The sequence below is a fragment of the Strix aluco genome, chromosome 16 (assembly GCF_031877795.1).
Source record: "Strix aluco isolate bStrAlu1 chromosome 16, bStrAlu1.hap1, whole genome shotgun sequence".
NCBI lineage: Eukaryota > Metazoa > Chordata > Aves > Strigiformes > Strigidae > Strix > Strix aluco.
Window position 1 is genome coordinate 15,842,801 of NC_133946.1, and position 21,808 is coordinate 15,864,608.

Below are 21,808 nucleotides of genomic sequence, written 5' to 3' on the forward strand. Positions count from 1 at the left end.
TCTCACGTGTCTTTTGAAATATCCAACTCTTCCGTTTCTACCAAAGCTCCTTTATCGGTTACAGCTTTAGTTTCTTCAAAGGAACCTTGCAGGTCATTTAAGTGTGGCCTCCCCACCTGAGTCCATGAAAACCACCTTTAAACAAGCCATCTGGTTTCTAACACATACTTTCAGGTGACTCCTAAGGTCCTGTACCACCCTCCTGCAGACACCCAGACAAGAAGGGAAACTGGAGCGACAGAAGCTGAAAGATATCCCTTTTATCCCCACAGTCACCTTAGATCTCAACACTGACATTCCGAAAGAGGAATCACTGATGTGGGGTAAGGTGGCACAGAAGGCAGGAGCTAATGAGCTGGGAAAGAACCTCTACAGTTGTGGATGTGACCAGAAAGACCCACTGGCCGAGGATTCACAGGTCCTTAAACCTCCTTCCTGGGTCACCTGCCTTCCTCAGCCTTCGTAACTCTCAGAACTTCCCCTACGGTGCTTTCCCATTAATCCCCAGATCTATTATTATCAAAAGTAGTGACTTACTATGATTACAAAATAATTGTCACTTGTATTATTTCTGTCAATGAGTCATTATCCTCTTTTCCTTTCTTAATGCCAGGCTTGGGTTCGCAGACCTGCCCTCTTCTCCCTTTGTGCCCTCTGTCTGGCAATCTCAAGGATTTTAGATAGCATTTCTGTGCTTGTGATTCTCAGATTTCTCCCTCTGTCATCAACCTTTCTGCCTCTGTTCAATCCCAATGCTCAAGCGGCTGTCTGGCATCTCTTCCTGCAGATTTTGTCATCAGTTTATGCTAGCTGAAGTGCAGGGTTGCCTTGGTTTAGCCTCAATTTCCCTTTTCTCTCGCTGCTGACAGCAGTAACGTACTCCCCATTTCCACTATCTTCCCTCCCTTTTTCCATGAGTCACACACAAATAACACGCAGCTCCCGGGCCTTCCTTCTACTCCACCCGCTTCAAGACCAATCTGTTACCATTTTCACAGATAAATCTGCTGTTTAGGCCTCTTTGGTATATCCTACCACAACTACTGCAAAGTTCTCATCTCTGCACCCCAAACCTGCAATGCTCCTTCGCAACCCAAGGCAGCTGCGGATGACCTTCTCATGGACATGACCACATCACTTGCTTCTTGACAGCCTTGTCCTTCACCTGCTGTTCCGGCACATCCAAATCGCTGTCCTCCTTCGGGCCCAGCCTAACTGCATTCCCTCAGTCCACCCTTTTCTGCTGAGCACCTTGTGGTCCCTACCGCTTCCACACTCCAGCAGCATTCCTCAGCCATATACCCTTCAATCACACGTTTCTCCCCCTCATCATGACACGACCTCCCATAATTCATCCACAATAGCTCAGCTTTCCAGGCTCTCTCATAAGCTCACTCCTCCTGAGGCGCCGGCAGCAAATAAAACAAAATGTGGAACGTGTCTACATACCTCTGTTGCTTCCCTTCCACACAACCGCCTCCCTGCTGTTCTTCAAGCTCCTCGCAGGGCAGGAACCGGTGTTTTTGTAGATGTGAAACTTCCTTTGGCAGCCTCCTACCAGCCCAGGTGTTAGGGACGGAACAAGTGAAGAGGGAAGGGAAAACAAGGGAAAAGAGAAGATGGAAAAATGGAGCAGGTGTGTGGGACCAGGTAAAGGCACGATGCGGTAGGAAACGCACACCCGGGCACCATTGCACGGGACGTGGGAAACCTGTGTCTGGGGGGTCTCGAATTGCGCCCTTCAGGGAGTTCAGTCCGCGAAGGACGAGCACAGCCGGGACCTACTTGAGGAGGCTGGAGGGGTCACCGGGAGCGCAGGCGGGGCAGCGCCGAGAGCCCCGCGCATCCCCGGGGGGACCCTCCGCGCCACTGCCGCGGCGCTCGGGGAAAGGGGCCGGTCACCCGGGACGTGGGCGGGGGGGGAGGGCGCCCTTCCTCCGGCCGGGGGTACCGGAGCAGGGCGCCCTGCCCCGGCACCGGCGAGGAAGTACGGGACCCCGAGGGACCGCGGGGGCCGGCGCTAGGACCCGGAGAGTGGCGGCGCCGGGGCGGGAGCAGCGCGCCTGCGCGGGGCTGTCCGGCGGGCTGCACCGGGCTGCACCGAGCCGCCCGGCGGCGGCGGCGGCGGGAGGAGCAGCGGGAGGGGCAGCGGGAGGGGCAGCGGGAGGGGCAGCGGGAGGGGCAGCGGGTCCCCGCCGCCCTCACCGGCAGCGCGCGCGGCGCGGCGCGGCCCGGCCGCAGGGGCGGAGGCGGCGCGAGGGCGGCGCACGGCGCTGTCCGTTCAGCACCGCCGGGCAGGGCGCGGGCAGAGCCCCGCAGACCCCGCGGGGGCTGCAGCCGGCCCCGGGCCCCGCCGCCCCCAGCCCAGCGGGCAGCGCCGGTGCCGCGGTTTTTCTCCCCTCTTTTTTGTTTTCGTTCTTTCTCTCCCCCCCACCCCCACCCTTTTTTTTTTTTTTTTTTTTTTTTGGTGCTTTTGGCCACGTCCAACCAGGGAAGGGCCCTCCCCCTCCGGCACGTCCCCGCGCCCCGGCACCGCAGCGCCCGCGCTCCCGGAGCATGGCCCCCTCTGCCCCTGCCCCTCCGCCGCGGCTGCAGCTCCCGCGGCCCCGGCGGCTCTGACTCCCGCGGAAGGCGGTTGCAGCGCCGGGAGCGCCCGGCACCGGCTGCCCCGCGGAGCGGCCCCCGGGGCGCAAGAGCGGGCCGGGGCCCTTCGCCCCTCCGCCGCGGGCCTGCCTCGGGGCCGGAGTTAGGCACCGACTGCCGCCGAGCAGCCGTCCCCGTAGCGGCTCGCTGCCTGCCGTGCTTGCCTGGATGAGTCTGCGACATGCCTAATAAGAGACGAGATGGGCCAGGGCGACGAGAGCGACCGCATTGTGATCAACGTGGGAGGGACTAGGCACCAGACTTACCGCAGCACCCTCCGCACCCTGCCCGGCACCCGCCTGGCCTGGATCGCCGAACCCGATGCCCACAGCCACTTCGACTATGACCCCCGCACGGATGAGTTTTTCTTTGACCGGCACCCGGGCGTCTTTGCCCACATCCTGAATTACTACCGCACGGGCAAGCTGCACTGCCCCGCGGACGTGTGCGGGCCCCTCTATGAGGAGGAGCTGGCCTTCTGGGGCATCGATGAGACCGATGTGGAGCCCTGCTGTTGGATGACCTACCGGCAGCACCGCGACGCCGAAGAGGCTCTGGACAGCTTTGGTGGGGCGCCCCTGGATAGCAGTGCCGAGGACGGAGACATAGATGGCACCGGAGACTCTGGTGATGGTGAAGAGGAGCTGGAGATGACAAAACGCCTAGCACTTAGTGACTCCCCAGATGGCAGGTCTGGGGGCTTCTGGAGACGGTGGCAGCCCCGCATCTGGGCGCTCTTTGAGGATCCCTACTCCTCCAGATATGCAAGGGTAAGCTATGCAATCAGCACCCTCATCAAAACACTTGAACCTCCCTTCCGTCCCGCTTCCTCCCAGCATCACCAGGGTTATCTCCAGTGTCAGAGCAGAGCAGCCATCCGTGTGTGTAGCCGTACAAAAATCATGCGCGGGCTATGGGGACATAACCCACGCTCTCAAGCAGGCCCCACGCACGGGGCACGAGTGGACACCAAGGCATGAGCTCGGGTACTCGTATGTGGGCTTCTAGAGACCCTGTTTTCTAACAGGCTCCTAAAAACCCACAGCCTGGGGCAGGGTCCCATTCATGGGCCAGGGAGATCTCCATTATACCAGGTAATTCCCCTCCATGCACAGATTTTCAGTCAGTCATCCCCCAGTAAAGAGAGAGAGGCCTCTTATGAGCTAAGGGCTCTCTCCCCTTTACGAGATGGAGAAAAGATCACAGGAGCAGGCAGTCCTTGGAAGACCAGGGGATTTGGAGAGTTTCTCAGCCTAGACTGGAAAGGGAGTCTCTTCCTTTCTCTTTTCTCATACATACCATGTTAAATATTTATGATCATGCTTCTCTGAGACTGGGTGATTCAGTTCCTCACTTACTTCCTCACTCTGTCTTTTCCCTTGTGGGAAATGCAAAGTATTAATCAGAGGAGAGGGTTCATTCATATAGAAGGGACGCTGTGTTTGACAGGTTTCTTGCCTGGCTACTGAAGGACAACTCCTCCCCTCCTGGTGCCTGCGGTTGTTTTGGAAAGGGAATGCACACTGGTGCAGTTCACAGCATAGCTGTGGATAAAGATGGTCTTAAACAGTCACCCAGCTCCTCTAAGTAGGTACCTTTCATGTCATTACATATAAGGATAGGTACATTAATTCTGCCTCTGAAGTCAAAAGTAAAGAAAACACTTCAGGAGCAGCAGCAGGATTAACCCCCAAGATATCCAGAGTGATAAGCAGGGAAATAGATGAAGGATAATGCCTTTGCAGAGAAACTGGTTTGGATAGGTTTTACTCTCTTAAATGTACCTTTGTTACACCATAATTGCTGCCAGCCCTCAGCAGGGATGAGTGGTGCTTTGGTGTGGGAGGATGATCAGTGTTCCTGAGAAGGATCAAAGAAGTGAGATCAGATTAGGGAGCAAATGGACGGATGGAGGAAAGAGAAGTGGAAATGCAGGGACAGGGGAGCTGGTTGTGTATGAATGGGTGGTGGAAGAGCAGCTGCTGGAGACTTTCGGCCTGAGCAGAGATCTCCAGCAGGGAGCTGCCAGGTCTGCAGGCTGAATGAATGGGGAAAGCTGGAGCAGAGCCTGGAGTTATATCTTGGTGCATTTCTAAAGATTCTTGTTTGCATACCCGTTAGAAATTTCCTCCCTGAACAAATAAGTTAATATTTTAAATGAATTCCTTTAAATTGCATGGAGGATAAAGGAATAATAAAATATTTACCATGAGACGAAAGGATGATGCTGTTGAATTGCAGCTTTCACATCCCTGATTTCTGCCAAGGGAACATAGAAACTGAGAGGAAAGGCTGGAGGGTATCCTTCAAAAGGCTTAGTTAGCTTCCTTTAATCAAGCCCAATGTTAGCAGGCGTTGATTTGAATAGCAGATCTCTGGTGCGCAGGAATCTGTTGGTAAAACACATTTCAAGTCAAAGCAGTGTGCTTGTCCAAGATTTTGTGGAATGGTCCAAAAGCCAAATGGGTAATGCTGTCCCAATGAAAAGGATACGAACAAGAGGCTAAAACTCCCTTTTGCCTGGAAGCTTTATGATATTTTAGGTCAGAGGACAAAAATCTATAACCAATATTAAGAGTCTTTGTGCCGTACAAGCTAGAATTCTAGGAGGATATAAATTCCATTTTCTAATTCTCTACAGGTATTTTCATTTAGGAATAGGCATTTTGTAAAGTGATTTGGGTTTGTTGTTTTTTTTTTTTTCTTCATTGGATGTTATACCGTTTATTCACAATTATATGTGCATACCTCATAGAATTCAACCCCTGATTTACTTCTAACTTGTTCTTTCCTTAAAGGATTGTTAAACTAGAGAAATATGAATTCTGGGCAAAGTTGAATTGTATACTGAATATTTCATGGGTTAAATATGATTCTTTAACTTGTATCTATGGAGACGTAGGCCGTATGCATTAATATTTTGCATGAAGGAAGATGGCTTTCATCATCAACACATGCACACACTGTCCATTAAGAAGACATTATAAGACACTTAACATTTTCTAATAAAAGCCATATGTTATAGTTATGGATGTAAAAAGAGATGGGAGTTTGATTTATGCTCCTGTAACCTAACACAGACATTGCAAAAAGACCTTAAACTCACAATAGCTAATTTACAGTAAAATAATTGACAGCATCATTAACAAGTGAATGGTATATCAAAGCAATCATTAGTAGATTCAGGTAACAAATCCACTGTTACCTCACTTCTAATTGCGTACGCTACTTTTGATTACAAACTGTATTTCAGTCACGCAAAAATTTAAATTCACGTTGCCATTTTGCCAAAAAAGTACATCACAAGAATTTTGTCATCCTAACTGGATCCGAGACTTGTACTAATGGTGATCAGTATATACATGTTTGGTGTTTACGTATGGCACCAAAATGTATGTCAAAATAACATCTTAATATAAGCATCAGTTTACATAACCATTATACTGTTACACTTGGGCAAGTAAATGGAATATAGTATATGAATCTTAAATGAAAACCTGCATATCTGAATAAAGCAACATTTATTTGGACTATATCTGGTACGCTAATTTAGTGAATGTTTAAGACCTGTCTATGGAAAGCTCAGCATTTACTCAAATCTAGCCATTGTTGGAGCATTTTGACGGACACTGCTTACAAACAAGTAAATTTGAGTGTTTTGCTTCACCAGCACCTAACTCATACTACATGACATCTGTTCTCATTGTAAACAGCCAGGGGAGACTGGAAGAACACTTGTGTATGTCAGGCAAAATCAGCTAACTCTGCAAATTTTTGTCTGTTTCTAAACTTACTTTGATAAAGCGTAAGGTCCCAGTCACTAATCATTTGTCTTTAGGTGCAACATAGTCAACAGTTTCTTGTTAAAACAACAGTGGCTGAGTTTAATTAAATTCTTGTTTTCTAAACACTAATTTTGTAAATAAGGTAGTTCTTTCTAAAAAGATTAAATACTATTAAAAAATTGCATCATCTTCTAAATCTGTAATAAGAAAGGGTAGATTCTTTCAAATCACAGATTGCCTAGGATACCTACCTTAATAAGACAAATGGGTGTCACACTTCTCCATAATTTAAAGAATTCACATTTGGATAAGAGAGGCAAAGTCTGGTACCTGGAGGTCTGAACAGAGTAACAGATAAGGTGATGGAAAAGATCAGATTTACAGAGATACTGGGACAGGCATCCGGGTGGGTTTTCAAAAGCAACTGATCAGGCAGCTAAATATCACTGCATGTCAATGGATATTGTGCACCTAAATTGGTGAGACATTTCTTTAAAGCTTATTAGATCTGTCTTCGGCATGGTCAGGCAACTTTGTAAATTTGTTTTTCATAAGTAGGCGCAAAGGGGCAAATATACTCAGAAACACACAGAAAGCTACACAGATACACTAAAGCAGCATATCTGAGAGTTCCATTGTAGGAATTCCTGCCTTCTGCACTCACTAGAGTTCACAGGCCCCCAGTACACAAATGCATGAAAAATATTTTCTTAGCATCCTCTCTCCTTTATATTTATGTCCGGTCATACTGTTCTTACACTAGCAAAGCTCCCACTGACTTCCTGGGGAGTTTGGCCTGCAGGTATCAAACACCTTTGCCCCCTTCCTTCTCCTCCTCCCCAGCAGGACAAGGTTGTGTTTGTGTTAATTCACGGTCATTATTAGGTTAGTCAGTGCTTGGGAACCAGGAGCTTTCAGCTGAGATTCTCCGCTAGTGCTCACATTTAAACTGAATGGTTAAGCTTCATTAATGAACTCTCAGGAAAGGTTTTGTAGTCCTTCCAAATAAACATTTTTACTGTTTTTAAATAAAAGCTGGTTGGGGTCCTATGGAAAGTCCTCAACAGCTTGACTTGCCATCCTGGCATATGCTATACAGTTCTGATCTGGAACAGGAAAGGCTTATGGCAAAACTCTCACTCACCCTTTCCTCATGTTCTCCCTTCAAATCCTGCAGAAGGATCTGCTTTCCTCAGTGGGTGATTTCTGAAGGACAAGTTTCCGACACTGAGAAGGAGACAGGAAAAAGGATAGTGAGGAAGAGATGAGGAGAAAGGTATTCCCCAGGGATTTCTTCCAGGTTTCTTTTGTACATTCCAGAGCATTTCAACCTTGCTGTGTTCGTTTAAGCTGATTTTTCTCTATATAAATTACATCCCATAGGTACGAGGAAGCTTATGGGATCCTAGTTCCTGAATAACCATACTGTCTCGAGGCTTAGAGGCTGGGGTGATTTCTGCTCATCCTTTACCCTGGCCCAGCTCAGGAATTGGGAAAGTATTAGGGAGTGGGAATGGATACTCATCACCCTTCACAAGCAGTGCTCATTCTGCAGCCGTCTGGCACGGGACACACTTCACAGAGGAGTGAGTGCTCCACGGACAGTGCTCAGGGGGCTCCCACTGAGCCTGAGGTAGGGAGAGAAAAGAGGAGAACCACCCCACATGCCTTCCCCTACCCACAGCCACCCCTCTCCCCAGGGAGGGATTTCAGCAAAGGGGCCCTGATGGAGTGGCTCACCCACCTTGGGCCTTTCTGCAAGGTCTCCCCTGCAGAGCTCTATCTCATCCTGCACTGAGGCTGGCTGCAGTAATTCTCACCATATACTTTGACAATTAACGAGACAGCCTAATTTTAACTGCACGCTGCATTACAGCTCTGGAAAAATGAGAATCTTTCCACACTAAATGATATTTCCCCTGCACTTGTAGTATAATGGAATTACAGATAGACATCTATTAACTACCATTCTATCATTCATTATTAATATAGTTCCTAAAATCCCATTTTATTCCTATTTTCTCCCATCAAGGGACATGTTACTGCAAATCCTTATATAACCCATTAGTAAGCATGTAAGTCAGTCAGTCTTCTCTGTGTCCTGTCCAAAGAAGCCTTTGCAATGCCAGCTAGAAAGTGTTCGGCGCTCACACCAAGTCCCACAGTCAGTCCCTATTGAATTAGCCAAGGTGAGAGCGGGCACACTCACAAATAACTCCTGGGAATTGTCCCTCTGACTTCAAGAGTAATAAATTTTAAAACCACCACAAAAAAAAAAAAAAAAAAAAAAAAAAAAAGAGAAAGATCATAGCAGCCATGCAGAATCATGACTTCATTGGTTTGAGTTGTTCAGAAACACACAGGAAGATATGATGTCTGCCCAGAATATCTTACAATCTCTTTGAAGTCACAATCTCACAGGGAGATGAGAGGGATGATGTTATCCACCTGACAAATCTATGGCTAGCTAGTACAGACTTAGCAGTTTTAATTCAAGGAAGGTTTTTTTTTAAATCCATTTGCCTATTTCCAATTTTATTTCTATTATTCTAAAACCTTAAAAAAGAACAGCATCTGTTGCAATTTTAATTTTTTTGTAATCTTACTTAATTTTAATGTTTCTAGGTTACAAAATTTACTTGATTTAGCCGAGGCTGTGATTGTATGGATCATACCATCATATGCATACACATGTATATGCCTTCCTATCACTGCCACCTCCTACGATGCTGAGTGGGATTTCCATATGAGGAAGGACTTCAAAATTAAACTGTCCCAAAATACTTCTGAAAATGTAACCGTGGTGCCACTGAAATCGATATGAATTTAGTGACTGGTTTCAGTATGATATTTGGTCCCTTCTCTCTTTAATCCATCCCTTTCTACCTTCAATTATTTTCCTTGCCCTTCTCCTGACATTTGCTATTTTGGTTATGGGTAGGAAAAAAAGTCAACAAAATACTGATATTCTCTGTTGGTATATCATGAGCAAAGGATAAAAAGATCTGTGGATCAATTATAATATTTCTATTTTAGAACTGCTCACAAAAATGTGGTATATTAGACTATACCTAGGAAAACTATTTTTCCATCTTGTTTTTCCTTCTGCTGTGCAGTCTAGTATTCAATGGTATTCATCTTTCTTATTTGTAAAAATACATGACTGATCTGTGTATATTTATGGTAGTACTTTAGTAAAGTCTATACATATTGCCTTTCTTTTAACATAAGGAGAGATGTTAGCAAATCAGCAACAGAGGGCCCAGCCTAACTGTTATTGAAATTCCGTGCCAAAATTACCACCAACTTCAAGGATAGAAATGAATTTTCCTGCAGCATGGTTCAGGATAACAAATTAATTGCAGTGTGCTGCTTTTTTAATAGATACATTACATATTTCTATTCCAAAGCACTGAAGCGCAATAGATCTTAGCAATTTATTAGGAACATACATATTCAAATATGTATTTTTATAATAATTTAAAGACATGAGCATCTTTAGCACGTTGCATCAAAACATAGAACTCTAATACTGACAAAGATCTTCCTGATCTTACAGGCCTTTTTTACTACAAAAGGCTATAGAATACATCCCCATTCAAACCACATGCCTTCAATTAATGGTCAACCAAATCGTATCCAAGCACTGTATTTCATAATAAAAAGGGCAAGCAGGAGTATTCCAACTGAAAAATTGGGCCTTAATTGATAATCAAGTGCGTAATTCTTTCTCACGCAAATATAGACTGCAAAAGCGACTTTCCATTTTGTACAGGCTTGATTTTATGAAATTTCAGTGCATTCTTGGGGGATAAGACTAATAGGACAGCCATTTTGAGATCTTTGCAATTGTATTACAATTAGCTTCTCAGTTACTATATGCTGAATTTGATCTGAGGAAAGAACAGTATTAGAAGGCTGACTTGGCTTTCTCTACTGAATATTGCATTACATAAATATGTGATTCACTCCAAATGGTACACAGGAGTGTTAGGATCGGATGAAATCAGAGAAATCTATGAATCTATGGAGAACCACCCCCTCCCTCTGGAATATAAACCGAATGCTGTCATTTCTAGAATAATTTCTACATCTCTCTCCTGTGCTCAGTAAGGACTCAGATTTTGCTGTCTTCCCTCCTACACTTGTAGTGATAGCTTACTCCAGGAATATCCCCGCTTCCTTCGGGCTGAGAACAAGGTACTACCCAACATGGGTAAAGGTGAAAGGACCAGGCCCTAATTGATTTTCATTTCTTTCAGATATGATTTATAAGATACAATGAGGGCTCTAATAAATCATGCTATAAAAATTATGAATAAATCTCAGTCCAAGGCTTTTTGCAGTGATTGCTTATGATGTAAGACCCTTTAATGACAGTAAGTTAAAATTGCATTGTAATGGCCCTTTGTAAATGCAATAAATCTCCAATTTCAGTGCACTGCGGACAGCCAGCGATGTGTGTGCTGCACATGAGCTACCAACACAGGCACACGCTGCTGGCACACACTTACGTAATTATGTTGATACTTCAGGAGCAGCAGTAAATCTCAGCACTGCTAGATTTACTTTGAGGAAATGTTCGGTCAGGACCATTGCGGTGTTGTGACTGTATGAAATGGTTTAAAATATCCTACTGGCTTTTGAAAACCCAGGAAAGAATGTCCCTTTAAGAAGCAGTAAGATAGATTATTTGGTTTTAAATAACAAAGGCAAAATCTATTCCTACCGAGTCTTGTAATTTCCCAGAGACAAATACAAGTTAAAACAGGCATTTTGGTCTGCACAACCAAACCGAATCCGTCTTCTTTCCTGAATTTCGTGGATCATCTACTCAGCATTCACAAAAAAATTAAAAATGTGCACAGAAATACACCAACAGGATAACAGCTCCTTGTTTAAACTGCAGCAGAATCCCTATTCATGCCCACCTTTGCCCTCCAAAAAACACATTTAAAACATTACTTGCATTTCCCTATTCACATACAGAAAGATGGGACAGTTCGGGTTGCCTATTATTTGACATGCATCACAAATTCTGCTGCAGATTTCACTTTGAAAATTCATTGCAATAATTCCAATTCCCTGTTGTATTTTTCAGTTTGGATTCTTGCAGCCTTCATTATGCTGGATCAATTGGCAGGTATAGATGGTGGAGGCCAGTTTTGTGATTTATCCAGTTATTAATTAAACGAAAACCTTCAATCAGAATGCTTCTAATTTGATAACAGACTTAAAAAAATACAGTAACAGGAAGAAACCCCTAAAAATGCTGAGCACCTACAACATCCAGCAAAGGGAGGTCACGTCTTAGAGCAGAAAAGGACACAGGCAAGGAGTTAAGAGACCATCAGTAAAATCCCTCCCCCCACCTCGTAGGGCCACTGCCACAGCTACCACTGATTTTTGTGGGATGCAGCCAGAGACCCATGCAGACCTATTTCTGGCAAAATTTTTGAGGACGAGGACAACTGTGTAATTGCCACAACACTCAATGCAAAAGGGCTTGCCTTCACAGCAGCCTCTGATCTCTACTCTAAAAACAAGAGATGATATCAGCCACATTGTGCTATTCCTGTTTCTTTTTTTAGCATGGATCTCCCCATTGCTTCTAGTGTGGAGTTTTGCAAGAAATCTAGTGACAGTACGTCTTAGCACTTCTTGGGAATGTGTCCTGCATAATGCAGAACTGATTTTAACTCAGGCTTTTTCAGTAAAGCACTTGTAAGGACAAACCAAGAACAACCTAACCGTGCTATGATAGCTCAACCAATACCAGACTGAGTCAATTGCTGGGGGGTGGAGGTGGTGTTTGGTTTTCTTTTTTTGGGGTGGTAGCAGATCAGCTTAGCTCTGAATTTTGCTTAAGCAATATTGAAATTTAGTGTTCAGCTGATAGGAGTTCAGTGTTTATCCTACCAAGAAGTCCCAAAGGTGCTAGTGATTTTATTAAAAGACCTAATGTAAATTTCAAAACTGTATAGATTACTTGAAATGTTAGTTATGTCTAAGCAGCAGGAAATCAATAGTGCAAAAGTGCATTCACTGTTCTAAAGAAAACATCTTTTGGAGAACCGCTCCGCTAAGAAAAGAAGTTCAGTCTACTTTGTAAGTGTCAATGACATGGACTAAATGCAAATGAAAAGTTTGAAATTCAATAGCAATTCTATAGCATCTTCAACTCCAAACCACAAATTCATCTTCACATATGTACTACTGTCAGCTACAGCAACCCCTAAAACTGCACATTTACAGTCCTCAAAGGATATCTTGACTAGGACAGCAGAGCAAGCCTTTGATCGTATTAGGCGGTCTTTAACGTTCATTCAGAACAGTCCGCACATGTCCACAGAAATATACAGACCTACATGGTGTGAATTTACTAGAAAGCAAAAAAAAAACCTCCCCAAAACCTGAGATTTGGACAGATGATTGCAAGCAACTGAATTAGTGCGGCTTACCAAGTGAGCATTTGTTAGCCAATCTCAGTAAAGTCATTATTTGTGCGCCCTACTTGCTTGCACATTAGCTTTGAAGATTCCTCTCAGGGGTTTCAGCTAGCATCTAGAGCATGCCAGTAGTACAAAAGCAGGCCATATTCATATAGCTCAGCAAATGAACGTTTGCAATGGCACAAGCACACAAACACCACATTATATTAGCTCATTAAGCCACGTCATTCGGGTATGCTTCAGCCCTTCTCATTTTCTGTGAATTTTACTGTGTGTGGAATCATACAAGACATTTAATCTCAGTATGTCATTTTCAGAATAGGAAAACAATTTTTCTCAGGTTATTTGATTTACATTTTTTCTTCTCTCCCTTACTATGAGTTTATTGCAGTAACTAGCACCATAGGGTTATAATCTCTGTTGATACCTCTAAATGCTATTACCAAAAAACCAGCAAGTTAACAGTAAACATCTCTGGGAAGAACTTACACTATGCTCACACGTAGTGTTTCCCAAACCAACCTGGACTGGAGCAGAAGATCACCCAAAGCTGTGATTCTTCAAAAGGTGCGGTCTGCATATGAGCTGTGCCAGCCAGTACGAAAACAGCAGGGCTGGGCACCCACCGACTCTTCCTCACTCCTGCATCACAGAAATCAAGCAGTCAGTTCCTACATCTTCACTTCTGAGGCCAGACTCATGAAAGGATGTAGCCATGTGAGTTCAAAACTTACAATTCCCAAAACACTAACCCTGCAGATATAATTTTTTTAAATGCATATTAAAATTTCCCAGTGCCTACAGTATTGTTTTGCCTGTGCCCAGAACTGCTTTAGTATTGTTTGCTGCCTTATATCAAAGCCTTGTTAATGCCCATAATTTTTCTTCACTAACAGGCACAAACGTTTAAAAGTACTGGCCGAATACACACTGAATATAAACTGTTTTCAAAAACGTGCTCAAATGAAAACGGGAGATGATAGTAGTGTGAAAAAGTTCCCCAGAAGCAATAAACCAGTGATTACAATTTTTTGCTTAGAATGTGAAATTTCAGGTTTAATATCTTCCTCCAACTACAGGATTTCAAATTTTCATCTGTCTCTGCTCAAGAGACTTCCCAGCTTCAGACAGCTGCATAATCCAGGCAGTTAGTGAAGTTGATCCAGTTTGCACAGCATGAGGAATTCACAAACTGATATATTGGGTATGTGGCAAGCAGCATTTCCCAATAATGTGGAACTAAGAAGCTGTTCCTGTAATTCTGGGCTACCGAATTCAGCAAGATGAATAGTAGAAGACAGATATATGTAGTGACATTGCCAGACACAGTATAACTTCAGCGTATGACAATGATGGTTTTTTATATTCAATCACTCACTAGTGTGAAGCCAGTTCCCGTTAGGAAGTAACTATATGTTGTCATCATGCGGTTGACTCCGTTGTGCAATGATTAGTGATCTCTGTGCAGCCCCTATAGAGAAGGAAAATACAAAATGCACAAAAAAGTATGAGATAATACACAGAAGTAGGGAGAACGTTTTCACCCCAGAGTCTAAGCGGTGCCGCCATGGTGAAAAGCGAGTTCCCAAGTCACTGTAAGGACACATCACATAATTTGTTTTGAAGAGAGACCTATATTTCCCACAGCTATCAATCTGTCACCTTTCAGTCATGCCATGTAAACACAAGCATTCTTAAAATCTCTGAAGGCTGCTTTTTCATCAATATTTTAACATAAACGTTCTTTTAATTTAAATGGAAATTGATCACTTACTTTTTATTACTTTTGAATAAAAGTGCATTATCACCATTAAAGGAAAGCAATCTCAATTAAAATATTGCCAGGATAAATTTAACTTGGAAAAGCAGTAGAACAAGTCTTTGCAAGATCAGGGCCTTTTACAGCACGTATGCTTTAGCTCTGGTATTAACAACCAACACAGAAGTGATCAATAAACATTCTAGCTATTACATTTGTGATACACGTAATACTAGTTCAAGATCTTACTGGAAACTGTGAAGAGTATATTGTTAAATATCCCTCTCTAAACTGTAATTTACCTTATACAGGAGTCTTGCCAGGGGCTCTAATGAAGCAGAGGCAGTTCTGCAGTTTTACCATCTGTTATCAAATCCAATCCTGCTATAATAAACACAATTGTATTAGAATTTCAAAGTGACAAACATTGAAAAAATATTTTCTTTCATTGTTTAAAAAGCTTTGCTGTGCAGTCTAAAGAACAAAATGTTTGGACAATAAATAAAACATTTTAAAAACTGATTTAATTAAAAACAAGATATAGCAAAAGAACAGTGATAGAGTTGTTCTATATAACCACAACTCAACAAAGAGGTATAAATAAGAAATCATGTTATATTCCACAGCCTTCAGATTTAGATTTTAATTCAGGGTAACATGCCCTATTTTTATATCCTGCAGAAGGAATAAAGTCAACAAAAAGCCCCTTTGAAATATCAATGTCATTGAAAATTTTAAAAATGCTACATCTGTGCTACCAAATATAGGACCATAGGACCAAATTCTAGAGTACTTAGGAACTGAATCCTCCTATCCCTCTTTCTATCCTAAGTAAGGACCTGCAGGGTAAAAACTCCAAAGAACACTACAGTTTAGCTTCACTTATGTGCAATGGACTAAAAATGAATACTTAATATTTATATGAATCATTGTCAGTGTCAAGTAAAATGAAGCTTATAAAAATAGAACCAAATCAGGGAATGAGTTTTAAGACTCAGTGGGTAAATGCCTCTTTACGTACGGTATTATTTATAGATATTTTTCTAATCTGTTCTGTCATCTTGTCTCTTAAATTATTAGAAAGGAAGAAAGGAGGAAATACAGCAAATGTAGATGAAAGAGAAACCTTACTGGGAACTGTGGCAGGAATATGAGCAAAAGCCAGGAAGTTTGGAGCTGTGTTCCTAGGCTTCATGTTCTCTGTAAGTTGTACATGAAAAACATTCCAGCCTATTTTGTAATTAAATTTGTACATTTTTTTTTTTAAACTACTCTCTTGCAACAAGAGGAATGGTGTTTTCAAGACACTGTGTTTGGCATCCAAAAGACCCACTACTGCACCTGAAAACATGCTGAAAACAAGCTAATCACAAGCAGGTTTCAAACACTGGGCTAAGTCTTGTGTCAGTGGTCTCACTAAGCTTTGGACATCCTATAGCAGCAAAAATCCCTTTCCGATATAAATGTTGATCTCACAGAGGAGGTCACAACAGGAATTTCAGCATCAGATCCTGATTTTCATAGCTTCCTTTGAAGTCAATGACAGCTGCAGATGGTCTCTTCAAGTTGATCCCCAAAGCTAGGTATTGAAAACTTTTTAAAATGCCGGTGTGGTAGCTTTGTGTGTCTAGTTATCATCTGATAAGGAAGCTGACAGTACTAGTATCTCCCCGCATCATGAAGGTTCTGTGAGTCTTAACCAATTATGAAAATACTTTGAAAAACTTCTACAAAAAGGACAAAATATAAACAAAATATTATATTGAATTTTAAAGTATTCAGTATTGAAGTGCAAAATACTCAAGACAATTAGGATGAAAGTCACCTTGTAAGAAAATTCAAAGGAACGGGACACATCCACAAAACTTCTGCTGGGTTCTTGCAAATAGGGGAAAGTTATCTTTCACATGTAGGAATCTGGGGAGGTCATCCTTATTTTCATTCTTCCAGGAGGCAGAGAACTCTGCTATGAAGCTATTAAAGCCATTTGTTCCTTTATGCAGAGACTCACATTACACAACCTCGATCAGATAGGAATTAAAACTGGGTAAACCAGGCATCTGCTCTCTTCCCTGGATCCATAACGAGGTTCTGGAATACTGCACAGAGGGACTATGTATCCATAGGCTTTTGTTTCGATTATTCGAGTACCGTTCTTACAAGCACCAACGTGAAGTACTTTTTGTACTCTCTTCATCCAGGTAGGATTTCAAAGTAGCTGTATGTCTGCTGAGAACACCTCACACAACTGCTCTTTAATTTTATGACATTTCTTGCAAATATAAGCTTTCCCTGCTCTTGACTTCAGCAGCAAGGTCTAATTCAGACCAGTGAGAAATTTCATCTTATCTCTTTTTATCCTGATTGTCCTAAATCTATTTTAGAAGAGGTACATGTTTACAGGTGAGAATTGTTGTAAATTTAAGCAGAGATCCAAGACATGAATGTTAGGAATGACAGCTCCTTTTTTTTTTTTTTTTTTTTTTTTTTTGGTGCCACAAGGATATCTGATCCCATTGTTCATCCCAATAGCCAACCAGGGTTTTGGTAGCTGTGAGCACATCATTAATTCTAGTAACTGCAAAACTTACAGTAGAAATCCCTTTCTGTGTCATCCCCTGTTCCCCTGTTCCTCACTTTGACAACTTTAGCAAAAGAACAACAACAACAAAAAAGATAATTCTACTGTGAGCTTGTACATGACTGTCCACAGACAGCAGCAGCAGTTTGGTCTAAAGATCTTCCTGCAAGAGCTGTAATGTACACAGATGGCAAAAGGGCTCAGAAATACACTCATACAAATGCAGTAGACAATTTATGTGTGGAAACTATGTTCACAAGCCCTGTACCATGTTTATTGAGAGACCAGAAGCTGTATTTCGAGAGGCATATCAATAAAGCTTTGGATGCAAATGGAAAAAAAAAAATCTTCTCATTCACTTCCTGCACTGCATATGATACTAGCTGTAATCAAGAAAAATTACAAGATGACATGAAGGTATCAAGCTGTATCAAGCTGCTAGTGCTCACTGCAAGTGCTCACACAGTTCTGCTATTAAAATGCCCACAGGCCACAAAAAATGCTCTTAAGCCAACTCACTAGCCCAAATTATGAATTCTTCTTGTTAACAAAACTCACCACAGGCTTGCAGCTTAGGGTAGAATACATTTTTTCTTAAAATACACCTACCTTCATTGAAATGCTAAGTAGTCAGTTGTGGGTTTGAATCTCCCAATATGCTGAGGCAGTGATTTTATTTTTTAAACACACACATAGAAAGAGAGGAGCCAAAAGTAAAGTCACCATGCATGTCACCAGCCCTTCTTTAACATTTATTCCACAGCCTTATTTGTCTTTCAAATCCAGCTACTTGTGAGGGTTGCGAGGGAGGGAAAAGGTTGATGAATTTTTTTGGGTTTGTGTTTTTGGAAACTTTGCAGACGATGTTTAGGGAGCCTCCTCACAATACACAGACTTTTTGGCTAAGAAACAGGTTTTGGAGTATCAACAGCATTATATGTATTCTGCAGCTTCAGATCAAGAGCTGGTCAAATAAATGTAGATACATTTTCTTTTTGGCAAGAAAAGATATTTTTCTCCAATTTCTCCCCCTCCTCGCAAAGAAGGTTTATTCAGAGTTTCTCCTTTTTCTCCACGAGAAAAATCATGAAGTTTTTTCCCCCCCAGTATTAGTTTTTCTCCCCTCACACTTACTTCATAAAAAAGTGAAAATAAAAATGGTAGTCAGAAAGAAAGAACAAACCAGCAAAGTTTAAGAGGGAATCACTGAAAGATAAAAAGCAAAGAATTTTCTGCACAAAGTTTTGCTAAAATCTTTGGTTGAGGAAAAAGCCTTGCCAGTTTGAAGTCTTCAGGACAAATATGGCAAATTCTGTTGAATATTTTCAAGGAATAAAGGATCTCTTTTTTTTTTTTTTTTTCTCTTCAAATTGCTTTTGTAATTTCAATTGAGTTATTTAAAAATGCACATCTGCTTGCAGTCCTTTAGCGTGTTTGAGGTGGGGTTTGTTTGTTTGTTTGTTAAATCAGTTGAGAATAAAATCAGGTTTCCATGCAGATCAGGAAAACACAGGCTTGCTCGTGAATTTTTCTTTAAATGATTCTCAGCCTGGCTCTGTGTTTCTCTGGCCCTTTCTAGACATGAAACCACTCTTCCTTTTAGAAAGATCATCATCTTGTCCTTCTGATTTTTGGTCTTCAACCCAGAGGCTGTGCACCAATTCTGTTTTTTAAACAACTTCTTAATTGTTGTTGCATAACTGGTCTCCGGCTCACAGAGCATGGAATGCTATGCAGTGGAGGAACTGCAGTCATCGGATATTGGAAGGAGACCTACAGAAAATAGTGGTTCCAATGTAAGCAGTGAGAAGGTAAATGCCTGGTAGGATCTAGCACCAGCAAACAGGAGATGGGAGGAGGCTTCAGAATTACAAGAACAAATCACTGTGGTGAGAGGGAAGTCTCACCCTCCTAGGTCACTAGACATTGAAGAACACATAGCGTTGGGACCCTGAAAAGGGAATGTAGGATGACAAATCACTAGCTTGCTAGTAGAGAAACAAGAGTGTCAAGAGCTTGAAATCTCAGACTGTGGCAATTTACAGCAAATCTTTTTCCAGCAAGGTGAGAACAACCTAATCAGAATAATTCAGACAAGTTAGCAATATCACAGAATCATTCAGGTTGGAAAAGACCCTCGGGATCATCGAGTCCAACCATCAGCCCTACTCTACAAAGTTCTTCCCTACACCACATCCCCCAACACCACATCCAAAATGCAGTACATTCTGCATGTGCCACAAGCAAGAAAGCAGTCCTCACAAGAGCCCAGGAAGAAGAGAATTTGCAGTAATAGATTTTGTGGTCAAAAGAGCATGTTTTGCTGTTGTGAGCTCACCAAAGAATAAAGAAAAGGGTTAGCCTCCATAGTGAAAAGCCTCATGTATTATCACCAGTGCTAGCTCTGCAGAAGCCTTTGCTGTAAGAACATTTGAGGATTGTGGATGATGTATTCTGATGCACTTAGTTTTTTCTGTGGCCTATGAAGGTTGAACACCTTGATGACTAGCTTGGCAGGGGGTAAAATAAAAAAAAAAATTAAAAAAAAAAAGAGAGAGAGAGGCCAACTTCATCTCTTTAATTGCTCTAGGGCAGAGACCTAGCCAAACCAGGTTTTCCTCTTAGGAGTCCTGCACAAGAATTATGGCCTTCACCACACACACAGACTCCTTTCAGCTGTGATCCAAGACTGAATGGGATTTCAGGAGAAAACAACAACTGGCCTAATAAATATATAGGGCATTTGTGGAAGGGAGAGGGAGCCACAGGCAGAGCCACAGCCACTGTCAGGCTAAAAGATGCCTTGCAAGTTTTGGCAGCAGTCCCATAGGTATTATTCTGGGGGTGATTCTCACTGTGTGTTAAATCCATGGGACAAATAGCACCCCTTTGCCCTTGTTTGCTCACATTAATTAAATAAAAAGAAGTCTAGAATAAATGGGCAATCTTTAATTGAGAATAATATACTGTCTAATGAAAAGATGTGGCTTGCCAATGTATTCTGTTCACTGAGAACTCCAGTATGGATATATGTTTAAGATTCAGTGGCAAATACAGCGATGGAGTTGAAGCAACAAGGAGAGATAAGGCAGCAGACAGCAGCAGTACCATCTTGTGTAGGAGGCACGGGAATGCACCAACTCTTGATCTGACTTCAAATGTGACCTCTGGCAAGTCACAGCTTCTTGATAGTGATTCACATCTATAATCAGGATAATAGAACATTATTTATCTACCTCTTCTGGGTATTGTGGAGACTAATTAATGTTTGCACAGTAATTTGGAGATAAATTTGAGATACTGGATGAACTTCCAGTATCATGTTTGCTTTAAGCAGGTGAAGTAAGGACATCTTTTGACAAGTTATTCTCAAAATAAATTAGAGGGATCAGAAGGTAATCTTATCTTTGCTTCATTCTGATTATTCAGCATTCCTCAATAAGATCAACAGGAAATGAGAAAGCAAAGCTTTCGTGGATCAGAGAGGTAAAATTTAGGAACATTTAACAGTGTACCTACAAAACCTTTCTAAACAAGAGTTAAAAATTCAGAAGATAACGTTTCATCTGGAAGAGCAAAAAGAAGCTGAAGACCCACCCAGTAGAATGTGCATAGTGGATTGACAGATCCACTGAATAACTTTTACTTAAACAATGAGAAAATTTTAAAATGGAATACATATATCTCCAAATAGACATTTTAAAACAAAACATACAAAATTAAAGCACTAGCAGACCCTACATTTTAATTGGCTTCAGTCTGCAGCAACCTCATAAAGCCACAAAATAGTCGAAGTGAATTAACCCATTTTCTTCATAATCTGGGTATTCTGAACAGAGATTTCAAATTGAAGGTGCAATTTATACATCAGTCCTGAAGTGGCAATAGAATGAACCCTTGATTTTTATCTTGGCTGTTGTCAGAAAACACGTTGCCTTCCCAGAACAGGCAGACTAAGTATGAGCTGAGAGCTGTGTCTAGCAAAGCGGGCCTCTTCCAAGAAGACCAACACCCTACAGTACAAGATGCCAGAGCAGATGCTGTATATGCTGAAGCCTGACATATGCTGAAGCTTCCTGAGCTGTCAGAAAGTCACAAAGCATACTGGGAGACTCACCTTTTCCTCAGCTGGGTTGGCTTTATCTCCAAGATCATTTTTATATTATGAGACCTCTGACACAAAGGCATCAGACAGATATTGAAGATAAGCTATTTGCTTCCTGAGGAAACATTCAGCCAGAAGTGGCAGAGGTACTGTTACAGATCAGGATGAGAGGCAAAGAAGTCAGGACAGACACAGCAGAATGACCCTTGGACCTCTTCTGCCGCTGGAGGTATGTTGGGACAGGGAGTAGCCTAGTTATTCCCCTGAAGACTCAGGGAACAAGGCAGATGATACAAGAGTTGCACATCTGCTTTGTAGATACCAATCTCTTCGAAAATGCCCTTTGACTAGGATGCAGGCCACAGAGTGTGTTGGAGATACACGAACAGCACAACATCCAGTTGCTGGTGCCTCCTTCCACCGTAACAGTCTGGTAATTCTTGCTATAGGCGAGCAGAAAATGGCTGTGCCTTTGGTATTGCT

At 42.5% G+C, this 21,808-nt stretch overlaps 1 protein-coding gene across 5 annotated transcripts in view; it reads left to right on the forward strand.

Annotated features, from left to right (window-relative positions):
* The first annotated feature begins 2,264 nt into the window (after positions 1 to 2,264).
* Positions 2,265 to 21,808, forward strand: part of KCNC1 (potassium voltage-gated channel subfamily C member 1) — a 131,327-nt gene continuing 111,783 nt past the window's right edge. For 4 of the 5 annotated variants that reach the window (XM_074841675.1, XM_074841678.1, XM_074841676.1 and 1 more), the window contains exon 1: positions 2,265 to 3,413. In XM_074841675.1, the coding sequence (XP_074697776.1) occupies positions 2,844 to 3,413 (570 nt within the window). In that variant the 5' untranslated portion in view covers positions 2,265 to 2,843. The remainder of the gene's footprint in view (positions 3,414 to 21,808) is intronic. The other variant, XM_074841677.1, reaches the window with a different exon arrangement.